The 13,370-nt window shown below is 42.4% G+C and overlaps 1 protein-coding gene and 1 long non-coding RNA gene across 9 annotated transcripts in view; both read right to left on the bottom strand.

The window, feature by feature from the left end:
* The window catches only part of LOC143354721 (uncharacterized), a 597,645-nt gene that overhangs the window by 125,066 nt on the left and 459,209 nt on the right, over positions 1–13,370 (bottom strand). The gene's annotated exons all lie outside the window — the stretch shown is intronic.
* LOC143354718 (uncharacterized) overlaps positions 1–13,370 on the bottom strand; it is a 575,799-nt gene that overhangs the window by 112,509 nt on the left and 449,920 nt on the right. For all 8 annotated transcript variants that reach the window (XM_076788975.1, XM_076788977.1, XM_076788976.1 and 5 more), the window contains one exon: positions 3,646–3,949. In XM_076788975.1, the coding sequence (XP_076645090.1) occupies positions 3,646–3,949 (304 nt within the window). The remainder of the gene's footprint in view (positions 1–3,645; positions 3,950–13,370) is intronic.

Raw genomic sequence — 13,370 nt, forward strand, 5'->3', positions numbered from 1 at the left:
ACCAGTAAAAAGGATTAAAACCTGGATTAAATCTACAAGTATGGCAATTTTCCTAATTTTTAATACAAAAAAGTTTCGAAACTAAGAAAATGTAAAAAGATTGTTTGAACCTATTTCGAGGCTCGCCAAAAGCAACACGCAGACCGGAGAACCCACGAACGATGAAGTATAAATCACGGAAGTTCAAATCTGGAAACGTAACAATTTTAGTACACTTTTCGAGAAAGTTTCTAAACCAACAAAATCTGAAAAAATATCAAACCCGATGCAAGGCTAATCATCGGCACGCAGGGCAAGCAGCCGGGCACGCTGAAATATCATAAATCACAAAGTCATTGTGTCTGAGAAGTTTTCATAGTCGGTTGGTCGGCTCTCGCGGCCTCCACCCCCGGCCCCAGGGCCCTTCCTCGGGTTCTCGCTATCTTCCCTCGGTTCCGGCGTTCTCCTCGTCTCATTCTCATTACGAAGTTCCCGGTCATCAAATTTTATTAGTCCCGCTTCAAGGGTTCGCCTTACTTCTAACTCAATATCGTAGATTTGTAGTCTCGGTTTAACTACCCTCGCTTCTTCCTTGTCCCGCTCGTCCCGCGGCGATTCTTCTTCCTCCTTCATCCCATACGGGTCCGTACACGGTTTCCCACCCCCCTCCCCCACCCCCATCCCCTTCTTTTCTTTGTATTTTCTCCTCGACCTGGAACCCCAGATGTAAGCGCGGCGAGCCCGAGCTCGAGCGACTTTGAAAGCAGCAATAATTCCGTGCTCCACGGCCGAGAACTAATTTCCACCGGGTACTGGGGGTGCGGGAGGGCACAGAGAATCCTCGGTAAGATGAACAAGGGTGGACCCGTACCCCCACCCCCCTCCCGCCCCGTTCGTCTATCTACCCCCATCGGATCTTCGATTCTCGGCGAGGGCTGTTCGTTTTCTCTCGCGCCCTTTTATCGCCCGACAATGCCCGCCCCTGCCACCATTCATTGCCAACGCTCGCAGCCAATAACCAGCCGATACCTAACACTGCGCAGCGGATTCATGATTGACAACGATGTTAGTGACGTGCTGGTCTTCGGCGAGTTACTATCTTTTTGTCTGGCAGAGGTTTCAGGGAGTCGTGGCTTTGTTAAGGGAGGATTGCGTGGTAGCTGTACGAGTAGGTGATTTTCAGGAATTTTTTTATAGAACATTATTGGTGATATGGAAATTCGGTTTCGTGGAATATGTAGGTCTATCCTCGGTGCATATGGAAATATTTTTCTGAGTTTATTCGCTCATTTATTTTATGGACCTGGTATGTCAACTTGGTCTGAATGTGAAAACCAATTGTATTGAACTGGTTGTATCGGAATCTCCTTTTGAAATTTTTGATAATTGATCATGTTATTAATCCCATAATTGTGAATTTTGTTAATATTAATATTCGGGCAATTTTGGAAACAGATGAATTTCTTTATAATTGAATTGTACACGAGTAAAATTTTTTTAGGAATTAAGTGGATTAGTTTCGCTTTTTACGTAAAAGAAATTTCTAGAAAATTGCTACTGCACGAAATCGCTAAAAATTAATGTACTTTATAACGAGAATGATTCCTTTAATATTGGAAAAGAGTGATTCGAGTTTAAGATGTTCTAATTGATAGAGACTCTTAATACAACTGAACAATGGAGAGAATGGGAGCAAGAGGGATTTAATCATGTTAATGGAACAGTTCAACAATAACATTCTGCGGAGGCTCGCCATTATTTCCGTGGAACCACTTCATATGCACGGCAAACAATTATCTCTCATAATTATCAAGAATGTAATAACGCAGTATCTTCTGTAAACCGACTGTTGACACAATGGACCATTATTAACGCAGTAGAAACAGCCGTATTAGTCAACCATCGTTTACAGTAGCATACCTACAGGCGTAGACAACCCACAGTAGATTCGGGTAGCACATAATCAGCCAACCGTTGCAGTGCTCAGACTTTGTTGAAATCCCGACAACAGCGGGAGATATTGTTAAGTGTCTTCCATTAGACAGTGCAAGTACCACTTGTATAGCACATGGATGACAAAAGAAGAGGTTACCGCGGTGACCTAATTCGAATATATCATTGAAATTGTTGTTAACAGAGGTCCACTGTTCCTTTGACATGCTTTAAACTTCTGGCGCGATCTCTAAAATTAAGAAATAATTCGTAAAATGGCTATTTACGAACCAAGAACTTTATAAAATAGTTACTACGTTTTCTTAGACATGATAGCCTATTTATAAATTTTTATAAATTTTAGCCCATTTATAAAAGAACAATTTATGGTGGAATTGTGCAGTGGCATTTATGTAACACATAAACAATTTACAAGATTAACGAGTCGTTCGTGGATACCATTCTAATTACACACAAAATATTTTATACAGGGCACTTAGGTGGCTAGCTATAGGTGAATCGTCTCGTACACTGTCTTACAGCAATATCTCGCAATGAACATTGATCTCGAGCACAAGGACTTCTTAACCTGTTGCATTAACAAAGGACGATTCCCCAATATTCGACACGGGACTGCAGCTTCCCAATAATTACCCGATACAAGGGGATCAATTTGGGAGACCCGGGAGCAACGAAGTTATTAAAGAATTACTGACAATAACCGTAATCCTAGACGTTCCTGCGGCAAGTATAATTCCCGGGATCCTGTTATCGAGCCGGTGCCGAACGGGGGGGGGTTGGGGGGGCGTTCACGGACAAATTGAGGGTCGCGCAAGATGGCGTAGAAAAATTAATAAGGGGCGCAGTTAAAGGTCGCGTAACATGCTTGACGATCGGTGAAGATCCGCGTAATCCTCTTACGCCGGTGGATCCTTCGGATCCAGCGTTGACCGACTCATCCGGCAGTCTGTAAGCCTTTAAACCTATCTCAGACGAAACCAATATCGGACCAATTTCGAGAAAACGGCGCCGCGATATATCGAGTGACGCGGGGCCAAGCTTTCGGATCAAATTGCCCCGGCGAATTTCGCACTGACGTCCACGAACACGAGACCACCCCTGTCCGTTTCTTAATGTGCCGCAATTCCAACCACACCTGGCCTCTTCTCGCGTTTATCATTTATTTTTATGCGTTTACTATATGGACTTGATTTCTACTCTACTGGAACAGCGTTGATCGCCGTACCGCCCAGAATATCACAAAAGTTAAACGAATCTGAGTAAAATTTGATCAACTGAGCATTAGGTAAGATTTTCTTGTGATAATATTCACATACGAATTGTAATAAGTAGGCTGCGGATTTTAATGAAAATGAGAATTGTCTGCATCAGTTGCAAAGAATAGGAGCCGTATGAAAATTTGTTTTTAGAAATAGCATTAATGTACATAGATTTTTGAATCTTTCTACTTAGTCAAATGTTACCCACTCATTTTTGTCATAAATGCATAAAAATCCGCAGTCCAGTAATAAGTTTAGATTTTTTAACTTCCTATTTCATTGAATAAATTGCTGTGGTTCTGTGGGTCACTTCGAACATTGTTAAATTATAAATTAAAACGAACGACCTGGAAACATTTAATTTTGTACGCGATTAGATTAGAGGCAGGAGCTTAGTTTACGCGACAAAGGGTTGGAGAAACGTTCACTATGTCGATGGATAAGATGAACCCACCTTTTGTTGTTGCGTCTGCGTAGGTTCTGTGGCAAGCAGTTGCTTCAAGGCCGGATGTCCGTGGCCGTTCGACGTCGACGTTGCACCCGGCGTGCTAGGTGTGCTTGGATTGCTTCCTGGTGTGTTAGGTGTGTGAGGACCTGTCGTAGGGCTGCTAGGACTGACGCTCTCGATCACCTTGCTACCAGCATGATGATTTTCCGTGTGCCTCCTCAGGCTCCTCGCGTCGCAATACGACTTTCCACATCCTTCCGCTTTGCACTCGTACGGCTTCTTGTTCCGATGGGTCAGCATGTGTCCGTTCCTATCACAGAAAAATCAAAAACATTTAATCATCCTACAATCTCCATTCTATGTGCGTGTGTGTCACTAATCCGAAATTGGATACACTGTACAGTGATTTCTCTGTACATGTCACGACGCTGGCAAGACCCGTGTTGTGGACATACATCGAGACTTCAGTGTACTAGAACGACGACAGTCTATAGTTCGTCGACAAAGAATTCGAAAGCCGTAAGAACGACGTCACGGGCGCGGAGTCTAAGCTCGGGGAAAGCTCGCAGGCGGCCTCGTCGAACGCAGAAAATTATGTCGACCCAATTATGTCGCTATCTATACGGAGGATCTGCTCGACTCCGGAAATCCCGTACAACGACGAGCACGTTCCACGTCCTATCTGCGAGGCACATCTAAGCTTATCCCCGGCGTGACAGCCTTACGGCCGTTTCCTCGCCTAAAGACTTCTCTCCACCCCATTTGCTCGATATCCTGTGTAATGCCATCGACGAGGGGGCGGAACGTACACTTCGCAGGCCGGGGACTTCGCGTGTCCCAAGAAAATCATGCCCACACGCCTGATCCCGTGTCCCTCGACGAGGAAAAAAGCGGAAAAAGTTGACGTCCCGACGTTCCACGGTGCTCGCGCGAAAAGAAAGAAGAAAAAGAAAAAAGAAAATAATGCGGCACGTGCAACAAGTTGGCGCATGAATTTTCAACGAGCCGGTCGTTGTAACGAGAGGGATCGTAAATGAGGCAAAATTCGTGAGGAGAATTTTGATTCCGGCTCCCACAGCACTGATGCTTCACCGGCTAACGATGAATTCGAGATGAACATGGTTTTCAGGGGAATGCGCGATGCAACTCGATATTTTTTTAGCATATAGATTCTGCTTCGTCGAAATGTGGAGGGATCATTTCGAAATTATGTGAAAATCTACCATGCTCAACCGTGTTATTTTCTTCGTTCTATAACATTTTTATTGTTACATATACTCAGCACTTGAATAGTCCGCTAAAAGAGGAATATACATATTTGTCAGTAAGAAGTTACAGAAAATTTTGAATTGAAATTGAAGAACGGTACCTGGGTAGTCAGCTGAAAGTACAATTTCTGCATTTGTCAACCAGAAGGTACAGAAAATTTTGGAGATACATTGAAAATGGAAGTTTGGTACCCAATTAAAATTAGAATTTGTATATTTGTCGACGAGAAGATACAGAAAATTTTCGAGACAAATTGAATATCCAATTAAAATTAGAAGTGATATGTTTGCCAATAAGAAGGTACAGAAAATTGTCAAAACAATTGGATGCTAGTGAGTGGGAGTTAGGCAAAGTATATGGGGGTTGAGAGGTTGAGAAGAGGAAGAGGTTTGTAAAATTTGTGAAACGGCAAGGGATATCGGGAACAGTTCTCAGGAACGGTTTCGTGGGAAGAGGCAGAAGGATAGAAATCCCCAATCCGCATTTCCGTAGCCAGAAGTCCGGGGAAGACATTTAAATGGCCTCGGTTCCTGCCGGCACGCGTCTCATAATGGCCACGGAATAAAAGTGTAAGGGTGGTCGTAACCATTCATCAACCGTAGCCGCGTTAACTGCTATCGCGGTGCGCGGCATTTTCACGACATCCCGAAACAGCCGACGGGACACCGGATAAAGAACGGAAAGAGAAAGAGCCGAGAAAGTGCAACAAGTTGGCGATGCGATGCGGTCTAACCGACGAATAAGAGGGGTGGCCTTTATCACCCTTAAGGAGTGTCTCTGATACGATGATCCCCCTCCCTATAATTGCATTAATCCGACAGTCTCGCGACGGAAACGACGCCATTAACACGCCTCGCGTCTGGCTCGAACTGTCTTCGATCGGGACCCCGAGATCTATTGTTCATTAGTACTGCCGTCAATCCACTAGATGTCTGGCAATTAGCCTGCGGATATTCAGGGGAAATTAAAATTTTTTCCGTGATCGAATCTGCCATACACTTGAAAACTGAAGCTGACCCTTTACAACAATTCTCTAAAACTGGAAATCCGATTTTTTTTTTATGATTCCACTAGATTTTGAATGCAACGTGTACTACTAACGTTCCAATCATATAAAACACGCCACGAAGCCACTATGTGACCGAACTTGTCCATCATTTATTTTATACAAAACAACTAAAAAGAAAAATTGTACAACGAAGAAAAAAAAAATCGTGTGCGGATTAATTTTTCGTACATCGGAAATTCAGTGTTCAAATACGGTTTAGAGCGACTGTACATAAGTTAGCGTGAGTCGTCGATTTGTATCACTTTCGTCGTTGGTTCGTTCGATCCCCGTCGTTTCGACGCAGAAATTAACCGGAGGCTCCGATTCCGCTGAACAAATATTTGCCCGGAATATCGTCACGATGACGGAGTCGAGGAGGAAACTGGAGAACACTTTTTCGGGTCATTCCAATATTGATAGTAGTCGCTTCTGTGTAACGTCACTGTAGAATTGACAGGACAACCATGATGTCAGAAAGTTCATGCAACGTACATGCAAACTTTAGACGCCGTGAACTCTTCGGACCTTATTCGAGGAAGTCGCTGAACATCTGTATTATAATTTTGTTATTACTACACATACCAATAGCATAAAAAAATAATATGAAGATGGAGCTTGTACGGGCATGGAAAAGGTACAAAATAGCGGTTTTTGATTTTTTTAACTGTGTTCCCCCACTTTGAAAAATCTGCAAAAAATTATATGTTAACAACCATAACGGGATACTAAAAACTATAAACATAGAATCTCATAACTTCTACAAGAAATTGGCATTTCAAAAGCTTTTTTATTTTTTAAAATTCGGATTCGAAGCTAAAATTTTGAAAAAATTCATGGACGTGCATTCTAAAAGCTAAAATGTGCCTGATTTTTATCAGAATTTTCAATTGAAGAGGATAAGAGAAATTACGGGAAAACCTGATTTTCTCTGTCACCCTATTACTACCTCCCATGTCGACATATAGGGTTGAAAATTGGCATAAAATATTTCCTTGGATAAGCTATCGAATGGCCTATTGCAAATTCAATTCGGTTTGGGGCCACTTTTGACCTCCTTATTCGGTTACTTTAATTAAAAAATTGTATCTTTCAGGTAATATTAATTTCTAAAGTAAAACGGATGAAAATCCAAAAAAAAAAAAAGAAACAGGAAGAAGGTCAGATCGAAAGAGTTAATATGGTGCAGACGGACAGTGCAGGGTTTCAATTTTGCGAGAAGGGATCCGTCGGAGATCGGTTGCCGGGGGAAAAAAAGGTATCCACAGCTCGCAGGAAGGCAATATTTGATCAGGTTATTGGAAACCGGACGTGGAACGGGATTTCGCCGGTAATTACCGGGTCGTGTACATAAAGGAAGCGTATTAAAAAAATAGGCGCAGGCTTCTGAGCGAACAGCACAGATGAAACCCATCGCATTAACGTATTCCGGTTTCCCCGTGGAAACTTCGTGCGCCCGTGCAACCGACGGCGACCCTCTCTCCTGCTATTCTGAAACTTTAACGAGGTCTCGAACATTGTCCACGTCCGTATCTTCTCGGGCAGGAAGGGATTCTCCTCTGGATCCCGCTAAGAAGTAGCTGTAGTGCAGGCCAGAGGACATCGTTTCCAGTAAATTTTCCAGCAGTTGTGGGGCTCCTCTATCGGGCCAAGTTTTATAGTCCATCGATATACGAACGAATTCCCTTAAATTCCATCCCAGGACGAACTTCGGGGTCGAATAGAATGAACAGAGAGAAGGAGGAGAGAGAGAGAGAGAGAAATGGTGGAAGGAGACAGGGGTTTAATTTGTAAAAGCTAATTTGTTCAACTTTTAACGTATCTCCTCTCTGATTCGTCGTACCAGCGGTCCCACGGGACACCGAGACCGCTCCAGGGAATCGATCGACCCACTTGTGAGCTGTATTCCCTCAGCTAAAGGGTGAAAAATGAATGGGGGTGGGATACTTTGAAAGGATTCCCAGATAAAGGCCTCTGATTTATTTCGTGACTCGAATAACACTGGCCAGTGGGAAATACGGTCCGGTAATTAATTGTCGCGGTTTACGATCGTTCCTGAATTTTCTGTTTGCTCCTTCGTGGTGCTGCCCGGCTCTAAGACTGCGGTAATTGTTTTTTCTGATTGAAAATATTGTTATTGCTGTAAGATGTAAAAGAGTGCGCGAGGAAAAGGAAAGAAACTTCTATGTGGCTTCATCGATTCCCACAGTGTGGGAATAATTTTTCTCAAATTGAAGCTCATTTACAAATTGCGTGCTCATGATACTATAAAAATAGCACGAAGTTGCTTACCAATAATAGCAAATATTTCGATGAACAAACTCTTGCAATTACTCTTCAATGAATTGTTTATTTTACCGCACGACCAAACCGTAGAAATAAGTCACGAAAAGCTAGAATGTTTTGAGAGCAGAATCCGCGACGGCTCATGAATATTCCAATATGGTGATTATTCGAATGTTAATGAACGGTAATTAGATTTTCCTGATATTCACTTGAGTTTGCACGAATTTCCACGTCAATAGACTGATTTAACGAAACGAGAACGAAGCAGAGTTTTATTTCAATTTAAAATGTTAAATTTTGTATTCACCGTGTATGTGCAAGAATATTGAAGTTATAGCGAACGGTTTCACGAGTGATCGATAGTTATTAAATGTTTACTCGCTGGCAATTATTCGGAACGATTCCGCACGTATCAAGCATTTTGATTCCGCTTCAGAAATATATTTTTAGCACAATACTGCGAGGGACGTAACCATTAAAGGAAAAAAAAGGAGAAAAGAGAAAGAAAGTGGAACCGAGAAATCCACGTTCCTTTGTTTCCTTTCCAACAACGAAGCTTCTTTTTTTTTTCTCGCTTCGACGTCTTCAATACAGTCTTTGTCTCTGTCATTTTTATCCTCGTCCCTCCAGCTGCGTCAGAAACGTTTCTCTGCGGGCTCGAGAGCAGAAGGGGTTGAGTTCTAGGGGAGGAGATAGGAAGAAAGAAATTATGAAGGTATGACCAAGATATAGCTTCTCCGCCCTTAAGATTCTAACCTCCTTAGGAACGAGTCGCAAAACAAACGAAGGGGACCTCGGGTTTCGACTAATCGCACGGCGATTAGATACACGGCCTTTTTGTACACGGTATGTACAGAATTTTTTTACCCACTAGCCCCTTCTATGAAGTTCCGGCGATACCATGTAATCTTAACCTCTCTCAGTGGCCCACAATTTTCTTGTTTCACGATGTTCATTTGTTCTTTAGTATTGCGTCGTGTTGAAATTCGAATGATTTTGAATCTCGCGCTCATAATAAATCGTGCGAACCTGTCGCGATCGATGCGGGATCGATTCCCCCCCTCTACCAACATTCTTGGTAGAAGAAGCATGTTCTGTCTCCTCACCTAAAAGTTGTAACTACACTTCCGTCTGTATAGCCGAATGGCGTGCATCCTCATTAAGATTAAAAGTAATTTGTATTACTACTATCACACCTAAAATAATTAAAGTTTATTTCTCAAAACGTCGTAAGAAATTTCATGCGTCTACACCCCGTGACTGAACTTCGCAATTGCAACCCCAAGCTGTTGGTACCCATCATACGTCATTTTATTCATCTCAGCGTGCTGAATACGAGGATGACTTCCGTTTTCGACGGAAATTACAAGTTACCGAGATATTTTCAAAACGCACTCAATTAAGAAAGTTTTCTGCGACTATACCGGTAACTTGTAATTTCCGTCAAGAAGACGTATTATAGAAAAGAAGAGAGTCGAACAGAATACTGTATAACAGGTGCCAAAAGCTAGGGGTGACGGGGGGCTATTCGAAAGTATCCAATTCTTTATTACACCGGTCTCGGAACTCTTTTGAGCGTATCGTATATTTTATCCTGAAATCTCCCAAATCCCAGCATTCACAGGATAAAATGTCCAAGTCAGCGGTCGATGGGATTCTTTCGAGAAAGAGAAACGGTTCGCGGAGCTGCCTAGAAAGCGAGCGTCGAATTTTCCGCGCGGGTATTTCCCCTTTCTCGCGAGAGAAAGATAGAGAGAGCGAATACGGGGAAGGGGAGAGAAAGAGAGAGAGCCGTCAAAGTCCGAGATTAAATTCTCAGCAATTATCAACTCTCCATTAATTTCCCCGGTTGCAGGCCGACGTAGCAAAAGGAGTCTCTGGCTGCGCGCGGGGGTGGAAGTGGGCAACGAAGGCCGTTTGCCCCGCTCTATTTTCTTTCATTTCACGGGCTCGGGGCATCCTTAATGCGAGGCGGACGAGAAGGAAGCCCCGGGAACAAAGAGGGTATCGACGATATCGAGGTGGGAAAGCAAGCCCTCTTTACAAGCGGAAGACTGAAGAAAACGACGAAGCTTCCCCGTTGCTCGCTGCATCGGCAACGACTCTTCCGAATCCCCTTTCACCCCCTCCCCTACCACCCTCTTCCCCGCCCTTTCTGTCCCGAAGTTGTCGCAAATCCCTTTTGGACCAAGAGAGACTCGACTGCCCCCCGCGCCACCCTCTCCTCTAGGTTCTATATAGATATAACCCCGGCGAGTGTGAAGAGCCCTCGAAGAGAATACCTCTCGAGGTATAAGCGCTTCCTTTTGGTCCTTCCTTATTTCGAGGAGCAGCGTCACCGTTCGAACCCGGGAAAAGGACTACGTGGATTTACTTCGATAACAGAGATACGCCGAGCAACTCACTAGGCCCCTCCCCCCTCCCCCGCTACCCCCCGTTAGGTTACCAGAAAGAAAGGGGTGACGCTGCGATGGCACACCGGCGAGAATGCCAAGTTCTAACTGTAAGAAATTATTTTTTCGCGGCCTTCAAATTCTGTGGGATTTCAACCCCTTGTAATCTACGTTATTAATTTCCCTTGAGCCGAAATCAAATTCTACTCCATTGTTGACGATATACAATAGCCATTGGAGAATACTTCCTTCTTCTAAGGAATTTTAATTTTGTAAATGGAGTGTAGATATTTGCTGGATCACACAAAACCTAAATGAACTAGTTGCATAAATGTTTTAACGAATTTTAGAATTTTAGTTTCGTGTATTTTCACCAATTAATCTTGCAACTCTTGTTTATTTCGTGATCCACATATCAAAGGTTTTCGCTTTTCGCGATTCTCTACGCGTTCTTAGCAAGTGACACGGTTTTACCAGGGGGTGGGGATGGGGGCATGTTTTTTTCGAGTTGCAGCTATCAAATGAAAAAAAAAAGGAGAAAAAATTCGAAATAGGTTTCCCAGATTTGACTCGCCGAGGCAACGTGGGAGAGAGAAAAAACCCTCGAAGTACTTAACCTGTTTCCTGTTATCCCTTGAAAGCCTCTTATTTCGCGGATGCCCCGCTGAATTTGCACGGAATTCGTTGTTGCACGCAGGAGTAATTAAGTGGACAAAAGGAATACAAGGGGGACGGGAATAGAAAGGCAACATCGAAAAGGTGGTTTTCTTTCTCTCGAGAGTAAGCCGGACGAGTAACTGTAATTATTTTTCTTTCGCGCTCGCGGTGCTTCTTTTTATTTGCCGGAATATTCACCGTGCCCCGTCGTCGCTGTTCGACGGAAAGAATTCGCGGTGTACACCGTCGCGAATTTTTCTATTCTATTCGCGAAGCTACGCTGAAACGCGACTCTTGTCCCGTTTCTGAGCTACGGTCTGTGAAACAATGTTTCGTAACTCCTTCAAAAGATTCTCATTCCTCCTGAGCAAGCTGTACTTTCAACATTTTTTTCTAGTTAACTGAGTAACACTTTTTTTTTACCAAACTCGGCTAACTTGTTTATATACGTTTGGAGTATATTCGTTAATTTATGCACATCGATGCCTTCGAAACTGTGCTAGTTATTCGCCGGGAAACAGGTTCGTGACCGAAATTCCTCGCAATTTTTATTTCTATTCTTCCATCTGTGTGCAAGGCGTTTTCAAACAATTTTCTCTGATAAACTAAATAATATTTTATCACGAAACTTGGCTAACTTATTCATATATGTTTGAACAATATTTATGAATTTTTGGGCATTGCTGTCTACAAAACTGAATTATTTGTTCACCAGAAAACAGATACAAATGTCTTTCGAATCTTTTGAATTACTTAAAAAATGTTACAACCATTTTAAAATAAATTAATAACAGTGTGAACCATCAGTATCGTGTGTATATTGATCCTAGTGAATATTTAGACACACAATTTTCTTCACTCTACTTAAAAATTTAATCGCAAACTCCAGTCGTTTCAATGAATCAAAAATCTAGTCAATTTGGACGTGTTGAATTTTCACTAATGTTCTACATCGAAGCCTAACCTAATTGTTCGCGACGTGTCTGTCTGAAAGAATTGTTAGTGCGTTCGATGGGAGCCTCGCAGTTTTCAGGGCGGCTAAACTTACTCGTTCATCAATAACTCGATACCATGAAAGATGATATTAACTGCAGGAGAGGAGTATTTTCATCGGTTCGAACGAAATCATTTCTGACAGCTATACAAACGGGAAGTTCGCCCTCGCCGCCATTATATAATAGCGGACGGGGCTGGAAGGCTGATTCGGTGTCGAGGAAATACTGGCAGAAGGTGTAACTCGACGCGTATTACTTCGCGCAAACAGAATTAAATTGCACTCGATCATGGAACGTTACTCTCTTCCTCCCTGATCGACCGTCAAACTATTCGCAATCGATGGAAGACCTCAATCACGTTCGCGCGAGGGTATCTTTAGGACGAGCAACTGCTGGTTTCACTAATGGTGTAAAGAGAAACGAGAAGCTCACCGTTACAAAAAAAAAAAATAAAGAAAGATTTTTACTTCTTCTTTAAGACACACGAATTTCAAAGTTCCTATCTTCAATGAAAAAGAGAAGAGAAACTCACGTTGTTTATAAGTGAGTCTGTCTGTGTGTCTACGCTGGATCATTTTATTTCTTACATGATTGTCTACGGTAATTATGGAGCAAATTTAGAAACGTACAAATTGTTAGACTGTGAATTTTTATGAAAAGGTTCGATTATCTCTCTTTGTATTTAACATTGTACTACTTGAAATGTCTGGAAATGAGTTTGATAAATACTCCTATCATAAATGAATTATTACAATTACTTGTGTAAAGTGGTTCATAACAATTGAATCGTAATAAAAATATTTTTCAAACAGGAATAATTTTCTACAATTCGGCAAGTTTCTGGAAACTTGTTTCGCATCAAATTGTGAATGATTTCTTATTATTCTTAGCTATTATTTATACCCAGGTTTGCAATAACACCGCCCAAGATAATTTCACGAACAACATAACAAGTTGTTCACAGATTTATACACTGCTTTATATTCATAACATGTTTCAATTGCAGCAAACGTCGGCATGAGCTTCATCAGTGTTAAGGACTCGCTCAATTTGATAAACGTCGCGCTGGCAATTATGCTAATTGTG

Source organism: Halictus rubicundus, chromosome 6 (assembly GCF_050948215.1).
Source record: "Halictus rubicundus isolate RS-2024b chromosome 6, iyHalRubi1_principal, whole genome shotgun sequence".
NCBI classification, from domain to species: Eukaryota; Metazoa; Arthropoda; class Insecta; order Hymenoptera; family Halictidae; genus Halictus; species Halictus rubicundus.